At 39.2% G+C, this 25,303-nt stretch overlaps 1 protein-coding gene across 5 annotated transcripts in view; it reads left to right on the top strand.

Moving 5' to 3' along the window:
* The window catches only part of LOC5569240 (cadherin-23), a 160,271-nt gene extending 137,001 nt beyond the window's left edge, over window positions 1–23,270 (top strand). For all 5 annotated transcript variants that reach the window (XM_021857581.1, XM_021857582.1, XM_021857580.1 and 2 more), the window contains exons 17-22: window positions 7,469–7,954; window positions 8,019–8,134; window positions 8,200–8,360; window positions 9,136–9,513; window positions 22,657–22,726; window positions 22,796–23,270. In XM_021857581.1, coding sequence (XP_021713273.1) covers window positions 7,469–7,954; window positions 8,019–8,134; window positions 8,200–8,360; window positions 9,136–9,513; window positions 22,657–22,726; window positions 22,796–22,957 — 1,373 coding nt within the window. In that variant the 3' untranslated portion in view covers window positions 22,958–23,270. The remainder of the gene's footprint in view (window positions 1–7,468; window positions 7,955–8,018; window positions 8,135–8,199; window positions 8,361–9,135; window positions 9,514–22,656; window positions 22,727–22,795) is intronic.
* The last annotated feature ends 2,033 nt before the right edge of the window (window positions 23,271–25,303 follow it).

Raw genomic sequence — 25,303 nt, 5'->3', positions numbered from 1 at the left:
TGAGGCCACCTTTTCTAGATGAATGTCGCTTCATCTTGAAAGTGATTTTATCATAACATTGATCTTGCCGGATTTATTCCAACGTAAACAAAAGAAAATAAGATTAAAAACACGGCATGGATAGTTCGTTTCGTAGTGCTTTTTGTTTGAGGTGATTTATTTGAATCTTTAGTGCCGAGTGAGATTTACCACTACGCAATGAGAGGACTCATGAACGCAGAAGTTAACCTGAATTCGATTTCAGCTCAACAATCACGTGGTCCTTTTTCGCAAAGTGCACCTCTAAGGGAAAATTGCGAAAAAGGACCACGTGATTATTGAGCTGAAATCGAATTCAGGTTAACTTCTGCGTTCATGAGTCCTCTCATGGCGTAGTGGTAACGCGCCCCAACTAGAGATCGGGGAGTCGTGAGTTGGATTCTCACTGAGAAGACGTGTAACTTTTTTGAAAATCTCCACATCAATTTGTCCATCTAATCCAATTGCAAATTATATGTAATGTTTAGCTTTTCGGTAGTTATTAAACTTCCACTCGGCTGGTTAGCCGTAAATCAAGATTCATAATTAAAAACAAGTAATTAAATATGTTATTAGTACGAAAGTTTAGCTATTTATCGTGCATTGGTATGTGTAGGTAGGATTTAATATTTAATTTAGTAATTTTCAGGTAGAAGGAGAGGTATTTCTACAGAATATCCTGTAAGGAATAGGATTAAAATTTCACGGAGTTTTTTTATCAGTACTATCATAATAAATTTGTACAGGAATTTTCTAAGTACATACATTAAAATTTTAAATATCGCCAAGATGTCATTAGCAAATATTAAAATTAAATCTGAATTTTCTCGGAATTTAGCCAGGAAATTCTTCAATTATAATTTCAAAGAAATTTATGGGATTTTTCCTGCAATCCATTCAGGTATTAATCCAAAACTTATGGTGATCCAGGTATTTTTTCACAAATTCTTCAAGGAATGTTTCCAGTAATTCTTCAAACATTTCTCTAGATATTCCTTCATGGATTTTACTAAGATTTTTTCCTAGATTCCATAAAAAAAAACCTTCGAAAATTTGTAATTTCAAAAAAATCTTCAGGGGTTCCTTAAAATATTCTTCTTAAATTCCTCTAGGAACTACTTCAGAGGTTAAACCAGGATGTTTTCCTAGAGATTCACTAATTAACTCAGATATTTTTTCATAAACTGTATCATTCTTTTCTCAACCACATTTTCAATAATTTTTTCTAAATTTTTACCCCGGTATTTATTTAAAAAAATCCGGATAATTCATCGCAAATTCCTTCACTACTTCCATTAAAGTTTCTCATGTGATTTAAAGGGTTTCTTCATAAGTTTATTCGGGAATGCTTCCAATGATTCATTCAGGAATTCTAAGAAATGTGTAAGAAATCATCCAATTATATGGGATTCATCCAGATATTCCATAAGCAATTCCACCAGGAGTTTCTCCAGCGACACCTTCAAGAATACTTCTCAAAATTTCTCCAGGCATTTCTCCAGGGATTAAACTAGAAATGTATGTTAGATTTTTTTCGGGGATTTCTCCAAAAAAATTCTATCCGGAATCCTTGAAAGTTTTCATCAGGAATTGCTTTAGTGGCTCATTGAAATTTCCCAGAAACTCTCCCAGAACTTCTACATGAATCTCTCCAGATACTCCATTGCTAATTACTCCACCATTTTGCATGAAGCTTTACCAAAAATTTCTATAGAGATTCTTTCAACAGTCTATTTAGGGATCCTTCCAGGGTTGCTTCCAAGGGTTCTTAAAGGAATACTTCCAGGAATTCCTCCAGAGATTCTTACCACTTACCAATTCCTCCGATAATCCCTTCAAAAATTCCCCTTGTGATACTACCGGCAAATGGTGAACATTTCTTTTAAAGTTTTGCCAAGAATCCAATCGGGTATACTTCTAGGCATTCTGCCAAAAATTTCTTAAGGAACTTCCCCAATGGTATTCCAGGGATTTCACCAGGAATTCTCTAGAAAGATTCCACCAGGAAGCCTAATGAGATTGAACTAGAAATTCCACTAGAAGCATCCCTAGAGATTCCACCAGGAATTTATGTAGCGATCACACCAGGAAAATAAATCAAACCAAAAGTGATAAATAAAACCGAAACTTAGAAAAAAATATTTGAAGAAGTCCAGAAGAAATCCATGTAAGAATTCTTGAAGGAATTACTCAACAAAATTCTTGAGGAATCCTCATGAGAGTACTATGAGTATTTTCTGGTAGAAATCGTGTAGGGAATTTTTACAGGAGTTCCACATTTCTACAATTCCTCTTGGAATACTTGGAAGAATTTCTGGTGGGAACCTGTTTGATGTGGAATGCTTGGAGAAAATCCTTTTGGAATCCATGACCGTAAAGCAATGCCTATCCCTACAGGAATTCCTGATAGTTCATGGTGTGTTCCCCGAAAAAGTCTCTAAAAAAAATCCTGGTGGATTCCTTGGAGAAATTCTTGATGAAATCTTTTGAAGGTATCTATTTGTTCTTAATTTTCCGGCAACGCAGTCTTTATTAAAGTAAAACGAGGTGCTTATATTTGATATAGGTATCTATTTGATATTCATTTCTCCTCTTCTTCTTGTTATTTCTGGCGTTATGTCTCAACTGGGACAGAGCCTACTTCTCAGCTTAATGTTCTAATATGCACTTCCACAGTTATAAACTTAGTTTCTTTGCCGATTTGCCATTTTGCATCTGTCTATCGTGTGGCAGGTACGAAGGTACTCTATGCTTCGGAATTTAAGAAAATTTTCAACACAAAAGATCCTCGACCGATTGTATTCGAGCCCACGACACTTAGCTTGGTCTTGCTGAATAGCTGCGCCTTAATCACTACGGTTATCTGGTTCCGTTTGATGTTCTTTTAAAATTCTTGAGAAAAATCTTAATGGAATCTCTGCAATAATACCTAGTAGAATTCCTGTATAAATTCCGGGTAGAATGTCTGGTGAAATGAGTAAGAGAATTGCTGGTGAAATTCTTGGATGAATAACATTAGTGGAATTTCTGGAGAAACTACAGGTGGAATCCCAGGAGAAATTCGTCAGAGGAATCTCCATAGAAATTCCACATGGAATTGATGAAGGAATTCCTGGTTAAAAAAAACAGCTTCTGTTGAAAAATACGTTCAAGGAATGACGGATTCCATGTCAAATCTGTCAGTCACAGAACTCGACCATCTTCGATTTGAATCAAATTTTGCACATGTTTTGGTATGGAAGTGTTTTCCATAAAAAAAATTGATCATTAGGGCGGTTCAAAATTAAAAAATGTTTGAAAATCCAATCTCCCATATGCTCCTTACCATAAAAAATAGTGTTCTGTGAAATTTTCAGCTTTCTAGGTAGTGATTTAAAGGTGGCCCAAAGACAATATAGGTTTGTATGGAAATTACTATGGAGAAATTTTGAGATATGTTCCAAACACGGTAGTTCTGTAATATTAATATAAACTTATCATCCCATATTGAAAACTCGTTCTTCAAACCATAATGAAGAAATTTGCTGAAGAGAGAAATTCAATCCGAACGATAGCAGAAGAGATATCCATGAGTTTGATTGCTATTATTTAGCTTAATATGGGATTATAGCCCTGTAAACATATACAAAAATCCCAAACAAAATTAGCTCAAAAGGGATTTGTTCCTTCAGCAACATTCTTCATTAGGGTTTGAAGAATGAGTATACAATATGGGATGATAAGTTTCTACTTACATTACAGTACTAGAGTGTTTGGAACATTTCTCTAAATTTCTCCATAGTAATTTCCATATAAACCTATATTGTCTTTGGGCCACCTTTAAATCACCACCTAGAAAGCTGAAAATTTCACAGAACACTATTTTTATGGTAAGGATGGTAAGGAGCAAATGGGAGATTAGATTTTCAAACATTTTTAAAATTTGAATCGCCCTATTGATCATTTTGACTCAAGTTTAACTTTTGAAAGTGGCCTATAAATGTTTGCATGCAACTTATTTGAAAAATTCTAACTCCGAAACTTTTGATTTAAGAGAAAAATGTTCTATGAAGAAGTTGTAGTGAACCGTTTGGACTATAAGAAAAATAAATACACTGAAAACATATTTCATATATTTTCATAGAAAAATCAAAAATAAAACATGAATTTTAAATTACACAAAACCCCTTTTTTAATATTTTTTAATTTTCACCATAGAATCTTGATATTAAACTGATGTTTGGGACAAAGTTTCATGATGGAGAAATTTGTAATAAAAAAGTTTTTCTTAGAACAACTTCTAGTCGATTTTGAAAATTTTGATTTTTTGTCAAAATAAATACGTTCTGGTGATACAGTGAGCATCTTGAAATGGTTCTAAGCCATGATGATTTAATGGATAATTTCTCTAGAAGTAACCATTTTCAAATTTAATTCTTAATAATTCTTTAATAATTATTTAATTTAATTTATTTATACCATAGCAAAAACATGTGCAAAATTTAATCCAAATCGAAGACTATCGAGCACGATTTTTTTTCGACTCATTCTGGATGGAATTCGTCGAATGTCTTAAGTATATTTGAATTATTTTCAGATGCTCCTAGAAGATATTCCTCCTTGACACCTCCGATACTTTTCACAGAAATTCTTCCGTAACAACATCTCTCTAATTAGTTTTTAGAAGTTCATCCCCTAAGATTACTGTAAAATTCTTTCAGAAATTCTTCAAAGATTTCTCCAACGTTATTCCTGAAGATTCATCCAAAAAATCATCAAGGAAATTCCTCGTTGGTTTCTCCAGGGATTTGACCAAGAATTACCACTTAAATTATTCAATAAATTCCTACAGGAATTGCCCAGGGAACTCTCAAGAACTTTATAAGATTGAACCCGGCGAGATTCTACACCAGAAATTTTCACAACCACCGGGAACTTCACAGGAGAATCCATTGTTCCATAGATTCTGCCTCGGGAATTCCTACAGAGATTCTACCGGTGGTAGGTCATTTGGCATAAAGTCGTTTGGCATAAAGCCGTTTGGCATAAAGTCGTTTGGCATAATGGTTGTTTGGCATAATTGTCGTTAGGCATAATGAGTCTAAAACCAAGAATTTCTCAATTTTCGTTTTTCCGTTTCTACTCAATCTTTCTGATGACACAAGGCTTGTTTTGGAGTCTATTGGCACTCTATTCAACAATCATTCGCTCTTGAATAAATTTAAGCACATTAGGAAAGTTATTGCCAATAGTATTTTATTATTTATCCAGAAATTACCCTTCTTTTATATATTAATTCTTCTTTTGAGTTTCGGTATTGGAACAAATTTTTGCACTGAAGATTTTTATGTATTAAGCACACATTTACCCTTCTATTAATTGTTCTATTTTTTTCCTAAATATAATGTTACCATTATTATAGGTATGAAAACTGTTGATTTTAAATTTCAATAAATTTCTCCTTCTTTTATGCATAGGCTGTTCTTTGGAGCTATAATTTTTTAAGTATTTTTGTATAGAACTGACAAAAGGGCGGCAATCGATAACATTGATCTGCTCAAATTATCAGTGAAAAGAGAAATCGATTACTGCAGTTACTTTGATGGGTTGTGCTACTTTTCCCCGAATGTCGTTTCCCCAAATGCCATTTCCCGAATATCCCGTTTCCTCGACTAGCCCACTCCCCCGGAAAATTTTTAGCACCCATAATTGTCGTTATTATATACATTTCAGGGGGGTTAACGAACTGACCATCTAATATGCACCCTTCTTTATTTAATTGGCGGTTCTTTCGAGTTTTACCGTCTTCAGCATTTTTGCCAACATGTGTATAGACGAGTATGACAGAATACTTCCTTCTTTTGACTGTTTATCGTTCTTTCTCGTCACCACTTTTCGGGGGAACCAGTCATTGCCGCAATAATTTTTGGCGTCAATTTTTGTATTGGTTTAATTGTAAATTTTGCCTTCTTTTAAAAATAGGCTGTTCTTTATGTATGCACTGTTATATATTTTATTATTTAGTAAAGCTTATTGTGAACCATTTTTATTATCAATTCTTGCCAGATGTATTGTTAGAATTATAATTATTTCGGAACCTGCCAATATTCAATATATACTTTTTTTGGGGCAAACGCGTGATCTCTTTACGAGATATGCTGGAAAATATATTATTTCAATCACAAAATTTCCCTTTTCTCGATATTAGACGGTGTTTTTGATGTACACTTCCAAATTTAGAATTTATATTGAACCGTTGAAAAGTTTTGCCACAAATATTTTCTTTAAAAGATGTGTTGTTCATTTGAGCTGTGTTGTGAAAAGATTTTTTTTCAGACTCTTTGGCGCTTATGTTACATTGTGCATGTTACGACAGTACACTTGGTACCCAAGTTTGACATTCCGCAGTACACATTTCACAGCATTCTAGATATTGCTCTATAGCCTCAAGTGCCATATATTTTTGGGCATCTGCAAGGGACATGAACGTCTTTATTTCACCTTTGAAATCTTCAGCATTTCCAATTCTACCAGGGATTTCACCATTGTTTTCTTTAGTGATTTCTCTGAAGTTCCTACATAGATTCCAGTTAGAATACTCTCAGGAATTTAACCAGGATTTTTTCAACGATTTAACCAGGTGTCATTCTGATATTTCCTCGAAGGAAACCACTTGGAATTTCTATAGAGATTCGACAGGAAAGACCTTCAGGGATTGTACTAGGATTTTTCCAGGAATTCCACCATGAACTCCACAGGAAATTCCTACAGGGATTCTACTAGAGGGATTTCACCTGAAATTACTACCAGCAATTATTTCAGAGAGTAACATTAATACATTAATGAGTATGAGTATGAGAGTATGATGGGAAAACATTAAGCAATTTGTAGCAGCCGTCTTTAAGTAATGAGCATTTATGTTGCTGGTACCACGCTGGCCAAATAAAGATCTTGAAAACTTCAAAAAACCTCATATCGTAGTTTTCAGATATCGCTAAGAATTCTTAACCATTTTGCATGATTTTTTCAGAGTAGCTCCTTATTACATGGCATTGTATAGCCCACATTTTACTTCTTTGATAAGTTGACGTAAAACAAAATGGCCGCCAAAGACATTTTATATGGAAAATGTCGGTCCCCAAGGAACTTTGGAATATCTTTAAAACCAGATTACCAATGATCAATATCGACACGGATTCTCAAACAAGAAGAGTTTTTTGAGAACTAGTTAATAAAAAGGTGCAAAAATACCGAGAAACAAAAAATTATAACGATTTGAATTTTTTTTCTTGCGATAAAAAATTAAGCTACCGGAAGAGGGGTTAAATTAATTGTAATGTATTCTGATACAATCTTGTTATGCAAAATTGGAAATAAACTATGTCATGTCTAGATTATAACAATAGTAGATAGTTGTGCCTCAACATGGTACATTTGTGATATAATTTTAATATGATTTGCTTCTTTCCAGCCACCTACGGCAACGCGAGCCTCCTCTTCCAATTGGACAAAGAAACTCGAGTCCTACGTCTCACGCAAGAGCTGGACCGCGAGAAAATACCTTCGCACGAAATCCGCATCATCGCCACTAACAATGCTAACGGTCCGATAGCATCCCTAACGCCAGACTCGCGTTCACTGCTGATCGTCCGCATCAAGGTCAACGACGTCAACGATAACCCACCCAAGTTCCGTCAGTCTTCCTATTCGGCCGGTATCACCGTGAACGACTACCCGGGCAAGATTCTTTTCGAAGTGATCGCTGACGATCCGGACGAAGACGACGTGATCAGCTACTCAATCGATGAATCTACGCTGGAAACGCATGGTGAGAACCTGCCAACGACTCCATTCCCCTTCGGGATGAACCGCGAGAGTGGACAGCTGTCGTTGAGCGTCCAGCTCCAGGATCGCATGAAGGGCTACTTCACGTTTACGATAGTAGCCAAGGATCTGGGTAAGGTTCTATGTTTAGTGGAAGGTTTATTGTAGTTTACGTTAATTTTGATAATATTGTACAGTCGACCACACCGATACGGTTCAGGCGAAAATCTACATAATAGCTGAGTCGAATCGCGTCAAGTTCGTGTTCTTGAACAATCTCAATGACATCAATACACCGGAGATGCGAGAATTTGTAAGTTGAGTGAAAAACGAAATGCTATGGGAATCTCTTGTCAATTGTTTTGCTTTATTTTCTAGTTAAAATCTGAGTTCACAACGCACTATGGAATGGAGTGCAACATTGACGACGTGGTTCAGGGTACCATTGAGGAATCCGGTGCCGCTAGAGATTCGGTGACAGATGTTCGTGCTCACTTCATTAGCAACGACGAGGCCGTCGAAGCCGTTGTCATCCAAGAGTGAGTGACTTATCAAGTCTTAACCTAACTATAGTGGTTATCACGCTCAATGGTATGGGTGCTCTAGTGTAGATGTAGTTGTGAACCTTAGAGGAAAACAATATGCACTCTGTCTCGAAAAATCCGGGTGTAAATTTTTCAAATTGGTTAATATTTCCATATGAATTTTGATGAGTCTGGAAAGCGTGTGCAAGTTTCTTTGAGGAAAACAAAAACAAACTGTGTACGACGGGCGTATGCTAGTCTACGTGTGTTCAAATGTCACTAAGCTCTATATAACGCAATAATCGAGGCAATAAAAGATTGCAACGATTTTGTGTAAAATGATTATATTTTTATTTGTCATTTGTTCCAATTGTTCAACATTGGATATTCTATGTAACTCATCAGTACTATACCAGGGAGGAACCTTCAGAATCATTCTCAAAATTTTATTTTGCCCCTCTGCAGTGCTATCTTCCTGATGTTACAACAGCTAATTCATATTGATATAACATACAACATGGTTGGCCGGATAATTTGTTTGTTTGTTGTAAGCAAAGTTGTAAAGTTAGACAAGATGAACAAGTTTGCTAAAGTCCATTTTTGTGTAAGGTTGTCATATGTTTATAATTTTATCATAAAAAAAATCACTTTACTCAAATTGCTATTACTCTGAGACAGAAAAATGTTCCGCATCAGTAATGGTAACATGGATATTTTAAACCGTTTGTAATATCTTGGGTTTATATAAAACTTATATTGACATTGTCCCCATAATTCAATGCATTTCCAGGAAATCCAACGACCGTGTCTTCGTCACTAATCTGAAAACGGCACTGTCAGCGCGGCAGCTTTTCCTCCAGGATGTACCGGTAACCAGCATAACCGAGCAAGTGGAACAAAGTGGACTTCTGCAGAGGATACTGATTGTAGTTGCGTCGGCGCTGGCCATTCTTTGCGTCATTCTCTTGGTAGCGTTTTGTATCAAAATAAGAAGCCTCTATCGGCAACTAAAGGCCATGTCGGCTACCGATTTTGTATCAATTGCTTCGGATATGAACGTCGCTGGGGGTGGCCGGAAGGTTCCAACTAGTAACGTGTTTTCCATCGAAGGATCCAATCCGGTGTTGAACGATAAAGAGTTCACCAGGGGAGCATATGATGACGTTAGGTAAGTTCAGTAGAGTAATCCGGGGTCAAATTGATCACTGGGGCGAATTTGATCAGGTAGAAAGTTCGACAAATTACTGTTACTTTCAATGTCAGTAGTACTGACTCACAGTGGGACGAAATCAAAAAAAGTGGGACATGTGTGTTTGTGCTGAAACTATTGGTTTTAGCGTTTCGACATGTTCTACAAAGTTTCATCATTTATTGAGTACTTAATTTAGACACCGAAAAAAAATTCACTTGAAGTTACCTTTTTTATTTATTGTCAAAATTGAAAACTGTCTAAGGAAGTATTGTAAGCTACATCATTTCATGAAAGTTTGTCGAAGACGGAAAAGCTCTATCTCCTACACTGACGAAGTTAGGAGGTAAAAATGATGGGTACCCCCTAAAAACTCATATTTTCTCCATAACTTCCAAATTTGAATTTCTACATTTTTACAATGTTCTACAATGTTTAAGGTGCTGTAAAAATACACATTTTTGCCAAAGACACTAAAGTGCTAGCTCTTCACGTTGAAGATTTACGAACGATTTTCTGATTTTTTCACATCAAATTTAAGTGTGCATATGTTGTAAAGTTGCAAGTAGTAGCAGCTAATTCTAGCATCATGCTGTTCCTCAACCTATTCGCTTTTTATATGTGTATAAATGATTGCGGGGTTAAGCGGGGCTCATCGCATTTTGTTTAATTGAAAATTGTATTTCATGAAATGATGTCGCCTACAATACTTCCTTAGACAGTTTTCAATTTTGACAATAAATAAAAAAGTTATTTTTTTCTCAGTGTATATCACTTCAAGTGTTTTTTTTTTCTGTGTCTAAAATAAGTACTCAATAAATGATGAAACTTTGTAGAACATGTCGAAACGCTAAAACCAATAGTTTCAGCACAAACACACATGTCCCACTTTTTTTGATTTCATCCCACTGCATTTTTTTTTTTTTTTTTCAAATTAATGTATTATTGCTGTTTGCGTTTGACGTGCAATGCAAAATCATTTGGACTGAGCGTCAAATGCGGTAACACAAAAGCTGTGTTGTTATATTTACCAAAAATGGTTTTGATGAGTGAATTTGACGAAAAGCGCCGACAATTTTTGTTGATATAATATTCATCGAATGTAACGCGGTTGTTGCACTAGGACCTGATTCATTTCTTGAGTGAGTACACGGTTGAAATAATATTAAGAAAAAAACAGTCATTAAGTAACTAAAGTTTATGCAATAATGACTATTTTTATTCCTCTTTCATTTATTCTGGGATTCTTCCAGAAGATCATCTAAGATTATGAATAAAATCACATTAGGATTCTTCAAGAAATTCTGAAAAATCTCTTGGAATTTTTCGGTAAATATCACTGAGATTCTAATTGGAATCCCTCAACAATTCTTCCGTTAATTTCTCTGAGATTATCCCAAAAATCTCTCTGAGGTTCTTCCGGGAATTGTCATGGAAACCTTTACACGAAATCCTTCTGAAATTTATCAGGAAATCTCTCTGTTGCTCATTTATAAACCTATCTTTAGCTGTTCCGTCTAAAACCCCTTTTAGATTATTCTGGAAATGCTTCTGCGATTCCTCTTGTAATTCCTTTATAAAAAATCATTCAGAGAATCTCCCAAAAATCCCTTTGGAATTCTTCAGAAAAACCCTTCTGGGATTCTTCCAAAAATCTTTCGGAAAGTTTTCTTAGTTTCTTTCGGAAATCCGTCTGAAATTATTTAAGTTTTCTATTTGATCGCTCTATGATTCCAAAAAACTTCCTGGGACTTTCTCTTGGATTATCCCGTAAACTCCTCTTGGATTTTTATGGAAAAAAAATTTCCCTAGAATTCTGCTGAAAATGCTTCTATGATTGCTTTCCAGAGCGAAGGAATTCTTCAAAAAGATCTGGGATTTTGAATGTTTTTTGAAGATTTTCTCAGAAATCTTTCGGGGTTCCTTACAAAAATCCCACAGGATTTGTTCCGGAAATCTATCCAAAAATTATTACATTGAACCATCTGATTTTTTTCCAGAAAACCAGCAGTAATTCTATTGTGAATGTCTTGGATATTTTTGGATATCTCTCTTAGATTCTCTCAGGATTATTCCGATTCTTCTGGGATTCTCCCGGAAATCCGTCTGAAACTATAGTTAAAAATCTTTTCTTTCACCTTCCGATTATTTCGTTCTAATTCTTGGGCTTCTTCCGGAAATCCCTATGGAGTACTTTCGGAAATCATGTCCGAAAATTCTTCCAGATATCTCTCAATGATTTATTTAACAATCTTTTTTGTAGAAATCCATCCGAAATTTTCCAAAAATGTTCTAAGAAATTCTTCCAACAACTACTCAGAAATTGTTCGGAAATCCTCATAACCTTTTTCTAGAAATTCCTGTTCAATTCTAATCTTTCTGGGAAATTCTTGAATATCCGTTTGGAATTCTGGTATTCTGATTGGGAAATGTGATTCTTTGGGAAATGTTCTTGATTTTTTTTTTTTTTTTTTTGATTAATCAGGAAATTTTCTGTAATTCTTGATGAAATTTCCAGAAAATCCCTCTTGAGTTCAAATGGAAATATCGTAAGAAAACTTCGTGACAGCCTTCAATAATACCAGTGAGATTTTTACGAAAATCTTTCTACTATTCTTATAAATGTTACTTTGCTATAGTTCCGGAAATTCCGTTTGAAATTCTTCCATAAATCGTTCTGGAGTTCTTCCGGATATCGTCCTGAAATTATTCCGGAAAATTTTCAGGAATTTATCCGGATGTCTTAGTAAATTATTCCAAAAACTCTGTGAATTTCCTGAAAATCTTACAGCGATCCTTCCGAAATAACTTCTGGAATTTGTTGAACGTCACTATGAAATACATCAAAAAATCCATTTGTTATTCTTACATCTTCCCTCATGGGACTCTTTGAAGGTTTTCACAGAAATCCTAAAGTAGGGTGCAGAGCTACTTGGGCACTTCCATGATTTACTTTGGCAAAGGGGTTATTTTTCGGCCAAATTATGTGAAACTTGGCAATAAGAATCACTTTGGTACTCAATAGCTATCAAGAAACTTCACGGCCGAAGTGAATCAAAAGTGCTAAGAATAGGATCCGGTTCCATAATTCTTCCAGAAATTCCCCCAAAATTCATTCAGAAATATCTCTCTGTGATTCTTTGGCAAATTATCGCGGAAATCCTTCTACAGTACCAAAGAATCCCAGACGGATTTTCAGAAGAATTCCAGGAAGATATTTGATTCTGGATGATATGGTATTTCCGGATAAATCTCAGAAGCTCTTCGGAAGAGCAGGAATAATTTCCCAAAAAACCGGAAGAATCTTTGAAAGATATTATGAAGCCTACCAGCAAGATATCCGGATGAAATCCAGAAATATCCCAGTAGAATTTCCGAAAGATTCCTAGGGAGATACTCTATAGTAAAAAGTTCAGTAAGAATGCCCAGAAGCATCGTAGAAGTCATTCCGGAAGAACTTAAGAAACAATCTTCGAAAAAAATCTAGTAGGAAGTACAGAGGCATTTTAGAAGAATTCCAGAAGGATGCTTCGAAAGATATCCGAAAGTATTCTAAATTCAGATGATTTTTGTCAGAATCCAGATGCATTCACATAAGAATCCCAAGATATAATCTTAGAAAATTTTTCGAAACAATCTCAGAGTTCGAAGGAATTCCAGAAGATTAGAGCCCTAAGAAAACTTTGGAAGAATCCTTTAAATATATCCGGTAGAATTGATTTAACAGGATTTTCGGTAGAAACTTCCATAATATTTCCGAAAAAAATATCCAGGATTTTGATATACTGGATTTTAAAAGAAATCCCGAGAAGATGTACGCAAAAATCACAGAGGGATTTCTGCAAGAATCTCGAAAATAGGTTCAGAAGAATCACAGCTATTTCAGCAAAGTTGTTGAGCAGCTCATGGACTATCATTGATTGAGCCATGAAATTTGAAATTTTGCACCAGGTGGCGCTATTGAGCATGAAACTTTTGTTTTGCAAACATCCCTGAACTGATGGATCCCGGCTTCTCGAAGTTCGATTGACCTGAAATTTTCACCGCAGCTTGAAAATAACTTCAAATATACTAAGCTGACAACTCAGAGTTTTTCATAACCTAACTTTCAAGTTTTTGCGAATCTCAATTTTTGACAAAATTGATAAAAATTTAAATCTAAGTATATAAATAAAAATAGAAAGCTGTTTGTATGTCACGAAATGGCTTGAGAATAAGTCAATCGATTTACTGTTGCATTTGTCAAGGCTTCCGACGTGTTTGTATGAGGAGAAAGTTGTGGATTAGTCTCCGGAATAGTTGTAAAAGCGTGAGAAAACTGATCTGTCACCTTGTTTCATAGCGTTTTCATAGCGTCTTTCAACAGCCTACTTAAAGGCAAGACAAAGTTTGCTGGGACCTGGGAGGGAGAAACCCTTTACAAAATTTATGTACGTCATGTCACTGTGAGCCCAGATCTTAAAGCATGGACAAACATGATAAAAGCGCGTAATTGATCAAAACATATTTATGCATTTCAACAAAGATGACAACAATCGGTTGAAAATCAATTCCTTCATATACAATAGCAATGCCTCGAGAGCACCTTTTAATTTGGTCTAATAAAAAGTATTGAAACACGCATCTTCTTACTCTTTTCCAATCAAAATTAAAATTCAATGCACATAAAACTAAGGCCCTTTTTCCAAGTTAGTCCAAAAAAATCGAAGGTACATAACAAAAGAAAACTAGCGATTTTTCCCAAGCCTGCTGTTAATTCCACAATAATGCACTAAGTCTGAGTCGTCGGATATACGCACTTAGTTAAACTCGCGATTTTGCTACTACCGACTAGATCGAAATTTATTCGAGACACTTCACAATGCTACAAAGCATGCACTTTGGAACGGGATGAGGTTTGCTCTGATCTCCGAGATGGTTTATTTAAGACTAAAGAGGTAATACAATTCGCTTCTACTGCTGGCCGAGTCAGGACCATTTCGCTACCATCGGCCGATACTACAGTTGATCTGGACACGATTGGTAGTATTGTGACTGATGAAAAAGAAGTATATCATACATTGGTTAGAAGAGCACAACTGATGGTCATCTTCTCGGACACTAATGGTCGAGTTAGTGATCTTGTAGAGGTAACTGATAGATATAAGTATTACTAGCTCTATACATTTGATGTCTGGCGCAAACATACCGGCCGCCTTGAAATGATCTAATTTCAAAACTTCTAGCTACTTATTTCCTAGTGTGTTGGCATACATCTAAACACAAAACGGTTCACTGGTTGCTTTCCGGAATCAACGATCGGCTACTGGTGTGGGAATTTCTGCTGCTGATCTTCGTCGTCTCGTAATTTTTCGCATTCGTCTAGGCATCTATTGATCAATCGTGACGACCGTCCACGGATTCCTCCACGACTCGTCTCCGGTGGGACACTTCGACCTCGGCTGAGGGATCCCTCGAGAGGTAGCTATGAAACAGATGAGAGGCGATTTTTTAACAATAAACTAGAAATATAGAATGACTTCCCTGGGTTGCGGAGGCCGTCCGCCTCCGCAGGCGCCAAAGCACCACCGATGACCCTGTTGACCTGCCCCAAGCGAAGAAGTGATGTTCATGGCACTGCACCGTTTTTTGCTTGATGCTCGATGCGCGAACCAAAGGAAAACTAGCTCTCGTCGTCTCGGGCTCACTGCAGACGTAGGGGGTTCGTCGGATTGACCCAGTAGCGATGATATTCTCCACAAAACCTGCTGATCAAACGGAATGGTGTTTGATTGCACGAATTAACGAACAAAATACAGGACACGTAACTTTGTGTGGGGATTCCTCAACCCCCACAAAATACTTGACGCAACAACTTCTTTGGTAGACAGGTAGACTGGAGATTTGTTGATTTGAGGAACTTCTCAATTGGACATAAATCATCGGTTGACATACGGAACTTCAGGAGATCGGGTGGACGGCCCCGGCCGCCGTGGATGGACTATGGAAGATACAACATTCCCTGAGCTTTTTGATCATAATGTAAAAAACAAAAACTTAACTGGGACGCGGAGGCCCGAAGGCCTCCGCAGCGCCGGATGACGCTTGATGGAACATGAATCAATCCTCCTCGCGCGCTGCAGATCGCGCTCCTTCGTTGTCCTGTATTGGAAGGACACAAACTTTGGAGATTGCTCGCAGAAAGTCTCCATCCTTCGTACGAACTTTGACGCGGATGTTGCCGTCCTTCCCTGGGTGAATCTCGGTGACTCTGCCCATTCGCCACTTAAGAGGCGGCACGTTGTCCTCGCAGAGCAGCACCATGGTGCCGACGAAAAGATTATTCCGCTGTCTGGTCCATTTCGTACGGGCTTGCAAATTCGACAAATACTGGGTTGACCAGCGATTCCAAATGCGTTGGAGGAAGTACTGCACGCGCTGCCATTTTGAAAGCCTCGATTCGTTGATGTCTTGCAGAGATGGTTCCGGGATTAATGTGAGAGGCCTACCCACCAGAAAGTGACCGGGGGTTAGGAATTCCAGGTCATCAGCATCGCTTGAAAGTGGCGTAATTGGCCTCGAATTGAGGCATGCTTCAATTTGGGCCACAAGAGTGACCATTTCATCCGACACGAGAACTGTATTGCCTAGGGTACGCTTTAGATGTTCCTTCATCGACTTCACGGCGGCCTCCCAAAGGCCTCCGAAGTTTGGCGACTTCGCAGGGATAAATTTGAAGTTGATGTTTTCCCAGGATGTCTCCTCAGTAACCGCCTTGATGAAGTCTTGATTGTTGAACAATTTACGAAGCTCATCTAATTCACGCCGTGCTCCGACGAAATTTGTTGCGTTGTCGCACATCAGAATTTCAGGTCGACCTCGGCGAGAGACGAACCTTCTCAATGCCGCAATGAAGGCTTGCGTCGTGAGGTCTCTAACCACTTCCAAATGAACAGCCTTCACAGCAAGGCACACAAATACTGCGACGAAGCATTTTATTGGGCCGCCCTTGCTCGTGAGCCGTCGGTCGTGCGCGAAAACATCTGACGCAACGATGAATGACCTTCCGAGCCAGGTTACGTGCTGACAGTGGCCAATATCTTTCCCGCATACTGGCCACTAGGAGTTGTTGTCCAGCATGCAGATTCTTCTGATGATAGTGAACGGCGATAAGGATCGATAGTGGGTGATGATTGTCTAGGATGACAGGATGCTTCCGCCCTGCTGAAATGTTGGCATTCTGCAATCGGCCACCGACCAGGAGGATTCCATTCACTATGCGTGGAGCTAGCTTCCTCAGCCTTGACGTTGACTTAACTTCGCCAGTTCTGCGCAGCGCTTCAAGATCTTCAGGGAAGCTCTCTTGTTGCGCTAGTAAGAGAAGAAGATGCAAGGCTTCTGCTCGTTCCTCGTGTGTTAAGAAGCCAATTCTACGATCGCTAGTGTTTCTACAGTTATACGTGAATCTCCGAATAAAGGACACCGTACGAACTAGATCTTGAAGTGAGGATCGTAGACCAAAGATCGGGCTGGGTTCGACAACTTGAGTTGGAGCTGATACCGTTGTTCGTTCTTCGAGTAACGCAGGATCTAAATCGTCAGAGTTGATGGTTGCAGTTTTTGGCCAGGAAGCTTTGTCCAAGCACAGCCAAGGTGGTCCTTGCCACCACATTCCGTAGTCCTTTAGCTGATCTGGAGCCATTCCCCTTGACAGAACGTCCGCAGGATTATCTAGTCCCGCGATATGATTCCAGATGCCTCCACGGGTGATGTGTTGGATTTCGGATACTCTGTTGGCCACGAACATAGCCCAGCGCGACGGAACAGCAGCAATCCAGCACTTGACGATCATTGAGTCAGTCCAAAAATACGGTTGTGCCGTGATCTTTATGCTTTGCACGATCTTTTCGTACAAATGTGCACCAGTGAGTGCAGACGATAATTCTAAGCGAGGAATAGATGTTTGTTTTCGCTTTTTTTCTAGGTCTTCGAGTGGTGCCACTCGAGATTTTGCCGTAAGCAGTCCTGATGTAACCTTTCCGTCGAACGATGTGCATCGCAGATAAATGCAGGCACCATACGCCTTCTTGGACGCATCACAGAACATGTGGAGTTCGGCGGATATTGTGTCACTTCCAAAAGCAATCCAACGAGGGACTTGGAGATGAGTGAGGCCCTCTAAACTTTCTCGAAATTCTCTCCACCAAGTTTGAAGCTCGTCCGGTAGAGTATCGTTCCAGGAACACTTTGTTCTCCAAAGGTCCTGGAGAAAAACCTTAGCTGGAACTAAGCTAGGTCCAACCAGACCTAGTGGATCGAAGAGCTTCGCGAAATCGGACAGAATAATTCTCTTAGTAATCTCAGTAGCGGCGTTCCACTGAGGTACAGTGAACCGAAAAATGTCCAATCGAGGTTCCCATTTGATTCCAAGGGTCTTAACGGTGGGGTTTGAGAGTTCGAGATCTAATGACGAACGTTCATCTCGTAAGTAAGGCGGGATCTGATCCAGTACTTCTCGAGAATTGGAGCTCCACTTCCTTAGCGTAAGTCCGGCTGTTCCCAGAACGTGAATCAGGTCTCTTGAAAGCTGCCCTGCTTCCTCAACGCTGTCGACGCTCTTCAGCATATCGTCCACATAAAAATCGTAGATAATTGTCTCAGTGGCAGCAGGAAAGTTAGCCTTTTCATCCTCCGCCAACTTCTTCAGACAGCGCGTTGCTAGGTACGGCGCAGATGACGTGCCGTATGTGACGGTAGTCAGCACAAAAAATCGAATTGGCTTTGCAGATTCTTCTCTCCACAATATACATTGCAGTGGATGGTCCATAGGGTGCATCTTAATCATCCTATACATCTTCTCGATATCGGCTGTCATCGCGTACTTCCGCAGTCGAAAACGCAATGTGATTGAGGTGAGATCCTCCTGGACTACAGGACCCACCATTAACGCTTCATTCAATGAAACTCCAGAGGAACTCAAGCATGACGCATCGAACACGACACGCAATTTAGTAGTCGTGCTGTCGGGCTTGAGCACCGCATGATGTGGTAAAAAGTACGTGACTGGAAAAGTGCTTAACTCTCTTGGTGAAACCTCGCGCATGTGCTGCATCCGGAGGTAGTCGTCGATGAACTCGATGTACATTTTCTTCACGGCTGGATCCATGTCCAATCTTCTTTCGAGTGCCAAGAATCGACGAGTGGCGATGGCTTGCGTATCTCCCAGACGCTCAACCAGAAACTGTTTCTTCGGCAACTGGACGATGAATCGGCCGCTTGGATCTCTTTTCGTTGTTTTCTCAAAATGCGTTTCACATGCTGATTCTTCCAAAGACAGCGTGCTAGTGGTGCGACACGATTCCAGCTCAAAGAACCGCGCCAACTCTTCTTCAATTCTTTCGGTAGCGCATGCTGACACGGATGGCAGGGTGATTGAATCATTCGGAATCCCACCGGACACGATCCAGCCCAGCAGCGTGTTCTGCAGTACCGGACCGGAATCGCCTAGCTTGATATGGCGTTCGGCGATCATCAGCTCTAGATAAACTTCAGCTCCAATTATCAGATCCACTGCTCCAGATTCGTGGAATGTTGGATCGGCCAAAATCAACTCCTTCGGGACGTTCCACGAACGAATATCGATGCTTCTTGTTGGGAGATCGACAGTTACTCGAGGCAAAACGTGAAATTTAAGGTTTGTCACGTATTTTGAAACGAGCGAATGAACTTCAGCGAAAACTGCTTTAGTGGATGCAGTTCGCGCCCCTCCGATACCAGCGATCGGTAGGTGCTCACGAGTTCGTTTGAACTTGAGCTTTTGAGAGATAGCTTCAGACATGTAGCATCGCTGAGACCCAGAGTCCAGCAACGCACGAGCGAGTATTGTGTTACCGAACTGATCGCAAAGGTTTACGACAGCGGTAGAGAGCAAAACAGTGTGTGGAACATGGCGTGTTGATGAGAGAGGTGCAGTGTGGTAACTTGTACTGGGGCAGTCTGTGGCGGAAGTGTGTGAATGAGCATTACTAGCATTGGTGGAGTTTTCTGGATCTGTGCGTCCATTTTGTGTAGGCTGAGTGTTTGTTGACTGACCGTTTGGTGTTGGCTTAGCTTGTGGTGGTTGCGAGTTCTGTCCTTGTGGTTTCTTTATCGGTTGATTCCCATTTGACTGTCCAGATTTTGTTGATGAATTCGCGGTGGTCGACGAGTTCGCGTGAAGCAACGAGTGGTGACGTTAACCACAATGGAAGCACGATCCTCGAGTGCAAAAACGAGCGATGTGTCCCGATGACAGGCAATTCAAGCAGAGCGAGTGTTTCTTCACGGCATCAACCCTTTCCGCAATTCGCATTTTGGAAAACTTTGCACACTTAAAGGCGGAGTGAGCAGATTCTCCGCAAAATGGTCAGCAACTTGATGATTGCACGCCAGCATGACTAATCGACGGTCGTACAGGTTTCCTCGATTCAGCTTGGAACTGCTTTCCAGGAGTGATAGACTGCAGCACCGAACAGTGACTCTTCAAAAACTTAATCAGCTCTTTATACTTGGGAACTTCTTTAGAGTTGTAATGCGACTCCCATTGCCTTAATGTTGTGGGATGCAGACGCTTGCAAAGCATGTACTGCAACAGCGTGCTCCAACCTTCCGTGTCTTCACCAATCTTGGTGAGCATCTGAAGGTTTTTCTCAAAACCGTTCACTAGCCTACTCAACGATTCGAAATTTTCTTGTCGAAGAGACTCGAGTGCAAATAACGAATCCAAATACGTCATTACCAGCAGCTTCTTATTCTCGAATGCATTTTCCAATGCCCCCCACGCAATGGCATAATTGACAGCAGACATCTCGATCGATGCGATCTCTTGTAGTGCGTCGCCCGTGAGAGAGGTTCTGAGATAAGTGAACTTATCCATATCGGAAAGGCAATTGTCGTTGTGGATTAAGTTCTTGTAGGTGTCACGGAATGTAACCCAATCCGACATCCTTCCGCTAAAGGTAGGCAGTTTTAGCTCTGGGAGCTTGACCTTAGACTGTGGCACAGCTGCATTTTGGTACTGCTGAACCTGTTGCACGCAGCTTGGACCAGCCTGAAGTAAACTGAAAAAGCTTTCTTCAGCTGGTAAACTTCGTTCTCGAAATCCTTAATGATTCTCGCATTATCACGATCGTGCTGTTTCTGCAACCTGATGTGACGTTGCAGTTTGGCCTCCTCTGACTCCTCAGTATCAGTGGAAATATCACCATCTCCAACGTCTTCGGTCAGCATCTCGATCCTCAGTCGCACACCAACAAATTTCTCCCATATTTCATCCAGCTTGGCGATGCGGAGATCGACGTCATGTCTGTCGGCCCCTGCTTGATGGACATGAGCAAACTCCTTCATGTTCTCCAGAGAAATCCGCAGAGAACGCTCCTGCTTACACAGCAGTCGGTAATCATCATTCACTGACATAATGGAACACTATTGTATCTCACTTGCACTTCACTCGAACGTGACACTCGGATCGACCACGCGGTTTGACTGGACAATGGGGGTTTTGACTGGGAAACGGACAAAGCAAACCAACCAACGAGGTGGACAAAGCCTAGAGAAATGGTGGACTGGTCAGGGCTCAGCTCAGCGCAAAATGATATGGACGACACAATTTGATCATGCAAGCAATTGAAATAATCTTTATTGAAGGCTTGAATTCTACTCCGCTGCTCAATTCACTTTCCATCGGCTGCGGTCTCACATGCAACAAAGACCCGCGCCACAGACCCACAGTACTTATCCTGTTATCCTGGCAAATCCGTCCGGTCTCGTCTGGTAGCTCCAATGGTGTCCTTGATCCGCCGCAGCTCTTCGCATAGGCAAAGGGTAATGATGAACGAAGACGAAACACACTTAATGTTGAAGACGCCCGTGTCCTATTGTTCTCCCTCGTGGAGAATAATCAGCGACCACGCGGCAGCTCAGTAGACGGCAACTTTTTCACTTCACTTTCGCGTTTTCCGACGATCCGGTTCGATTCGGACCAAAAATGTTAATTCCACAATAATGCACTAAGTCTGAGTCGTCGGATATACGCACTTAGTTAAACTCGCGATTTTGCTACTACCGACTAGATCGAAATTTATTCGAGACACTTCACAATGCTACAAAGCATGCACTTTGGAACGGGATGAGGTTTGCTCTGATCTCCGAGATGGTTTATTTAAGACTAAAGAGGTAATACAATTCGCTTCTACTGCTGGCCGAGTCAGGACCATTTCGCTACCATCGGCCGATACTACAGTTGATCTGGACACGATTGGTAGTATTGTGACTGATGAAAAAGAAGTATATCATACATTGGTTAGAAGAGCACAACTGATGGTCATCTTCTCGGACACTAATGGTCGAGTTAGTGATCTTGTAGAGGTAACTGATAGATATAAGTATTACTAGCTCTATACATTTGATGTCTGGCGCAAACACCTGCCTTGATTGGTGTTGGTAAGCGGGAGTTATCTTGCAATTTCGAAAAGTGTTGTGTCATGTTTCGTGTGTAGAATCTGTGCCTCCCTCCCAGGCTGGGACCACTAGTTAGGAATAATTCTTAAATGAAAATATTAAAATCAATGTGTCCTTGCGCAAGAGTTTGCAAGTTGATAAGGCACACAAGTTCGTAGAATTACACTTTTCAGTAAATCTTATGGTTTTCGAAATATTTCCAAAATAAATGTATGCCTTTTTTACAAAATTAAAGATTTTCAATAATTTTAAGATTGATGATCCAAATATTGTGATTTTTCAGTTGAGTGGAATTCTTGCTATATATGAGCTGTTGTGAAAATTTTAGATCAATCCGACTACTAAAAGCCGTGATCCAGACCTCCAAACTTTTTCAGCATTCAAATCATTGCTATTGAAACATAAAACCTCAAATTCTCGATGGCATGGCGGACTGAGTTTTTTTTTATTCAATGCAAACATACTACCTATCCAATGTGACATTTCATGCTAAAAATCCTACACTAAGGGCCTATCAAGGAAAAGGGCCTATTTGATAATTTTACAACTCAAAACGGTGCATTTGATAACGATGGTGTCTTTGAAGAAAATTCAATAAAAAACATATATAATAATCTTCAATTTGATTATATTTTCTCGCAACAGTGTTCAATCCTACGAATCGGACTTCATCGGAATCGACAATGACTTGTTTGCCAATACACGGCCACAAAAGGTAGGCCCATATAAAAACCCTAAAAAGTACTAACTCAACTTTATGGCCATTTTCGCTATTTTGTTTCAGGACGATGGGCTTAGCCCCGCTATGATGGAGCACATCCGGCAGAGGTCGTTAAACCCGATGGTGAACAGTGCCGGAAACGATGATACGGAATCCACTTCGAAGCCCGAAATTCCCGCTCGACGGCAGGCGGATAACAACGATGAACTGACACATCGATTCTGAGCGATAAAATTTATCCGAGGGTGGGCAGGTTGGGGGGAAAATGCCGTTGTAAAACAGGAATCAGAACATATTGTTAGACATTTTTTATCCGTTGCATGTATATTTTCATATCTCAGGGCTCTCCACAGTTGTGTTCGATTCGGGAGAGGGTTTTATGTTTTGGCTATGACGCCCAAAAGCGAAACTCTGTGGAGGAAACATAAAAAAACCACATGATCTTTTGTTCATCTAGTATTTTACGACTTTAACTGTTATTTCATATTTATATGGCATTGCTGGGAGAATTATTAAACAAGTAATATGAGTAAGAGAGGAACGTAGTGTTTTATTGAAGTAAAAAGGAAATCCTTCTATATATTTTGAAAACTCAATGTCTTTATGAATACAAGGCAAGATTTATCATGCACAGTAAATTTTCCAAAATAATTGCACTATGGTATAAAAATCAATACACGAGTTTTGGAGCATATAAAGATAATCATAAATAAGGGGCTGGTCATAAGACACTTTTCTTCGTATGAAAATCAAAAATAAATTGTATAGCGCATCAAAATTCTCCAAACTATTTTTAGGCATTGATGTAGAAGTAGTAGAAGAAGTAGCGTAGGTGTACCAGTTATGGACATTATGGTTTCCTATTTCGCCATACGTGATAGTTTATGTTGTTTTCAAATGTTTAATTATTTTGTGTGCTTCAGTAGATTGATATCAAATAAACCTTGATGTTAAAACATTCAAAAGAATTCAAAATGTTAAGGTTTTCGAGAATTCACATTCGACCAAATAGGAAACCATTATATTATATATTATATATATTATATATTATTATAGCCATAACTGTTACACTATTATTAAAATATTGAAAGAGATGAAAACCCACAATGATGATGGAAGTTTTCGCAACCCCATAAAGATGATTCCAGAAAGTAGCGTATCAATCGTGGGTAATATACTAAAAAAAATGTTAGTGGTCGAAAAAATGAAAATGTTAAAGGTAGGAGTACCGATACAAAAAGTATATAAAAATCCTGCTAAAGCTTCTATCTTTTGCACCATCAGTTTGCTTTCGTCTATCAGTAATTTTATGAAAAAGGCTTATTTTGAACAGAATGACGCATCCGCATAATCACAAATTCATGTTTTGCCAATGATCGGTTCTGGTTCTAACATGAACATTCGACCACACATCAACTTTTACTCGTAATGATTTTTGGGCTATTGGGTCACCAAGGTGCTCGGTAGCTTAGTTGGTAAAGCACTCGTCTAGCATGCAAATCTCATGGGTTCGAATCCCACCTGAATATATGTGTCAATATTTGTTTTTCAACTTAGAACTAACGTCCTTCGTCGGTAATTCCTGGTGATTCCAACAGCTTTTTCTTCGTTATTGAGTTTTCAGCACTAGGCTTTTCACTTGGATTTCTTCATGGGATTCCATCAGGGGTTCTTCAAGGGAATCCATCAGGAATCTCAGAAGTTCTTTCAGTTCCTTCAATTATTCCATGAGGAGTTCCTTCAGGAATATCTTTAGAAATTCTTCCAAGGATTATATCAGGAGTTCCTCCAGGGATTTCGTCAGGAGTTCTTCTGTGGATTTTATCAGGAGTCACTCCAGGGATTCCATCAGGAGGTCGACCTTTTGTAATAGATTCTCCCTAGAAAGACTTCTAATGTAATATCTAGAGGAATTCCAGTTGGAATTTCTGAAGGAACTTCTGATGGAATCTCTAAAGGAACTTCTAATGGAATATCTGCAGTAATGTCCTCCTCGAGCATCGTTCACGTTTCATGTTCGTAGAGGACTACCTTATGAGCGTTTTGTACATGGTGCATTTGGGGGCCTGAATCTCTTTTGACCGCAGCCTCTTGTGAAGGTCATAGTAGGCCCGACTTCCACTGATGATGCACCTCCGTATTTCACAATGTCCATATCATCCGCGAAGCAAACAAATTACCTGGATCTCGTAAAAATCGTACCTCGGCTGCTGAGCCCGGTTCTCCGCATAACACCTTCTAGCACAATATTGAACAACAGGTACCGTAAAACGGGGTAACTTTGATAGTTTTTTCGAAGAAAACTTGAATATTTATGCATGCTGTTTCAAAGAATTTTAATTCATATTTTTAAAACAAGTACTGGTATCCTAACTATCGATTCCAGTTGATAGATTTCCAAAAGATTTATTCGTAATGGATTTATAATTTTCCATATAATCGAAAGTCGGTTTTCTGTTTTGGGGTAACTTTGATAATGGAGCATCACTCGAACAAAATTGAATGAATTACTGAACATTTGTAGGGCGTTGCATATCTTTAGGCGTTTAACGCTATATGGAAATTTCTGAC

Source organism: Aedes aegypti, chromosome 1 (genome assembly GCF_002204515.2).
Source record: "Aedes aegypti strain LVP_AGWG chromosome 1, AaegL5.0 Primary Assembly, whole genome shotgun sequence".
In the NCBI taxonomy this organism is placed as follows: domain Eukaryota; kingdom Metazoa; phylum Arthropoda; class Insecta; order Diptera; family Culicidae; genus Aedes; species Aedes aegypti.
The sequence above is the reverse complement of the archived record's forward strand: the minus strand, read 5'-3'. Positions and strand labels throughout refer to the sequence as shown.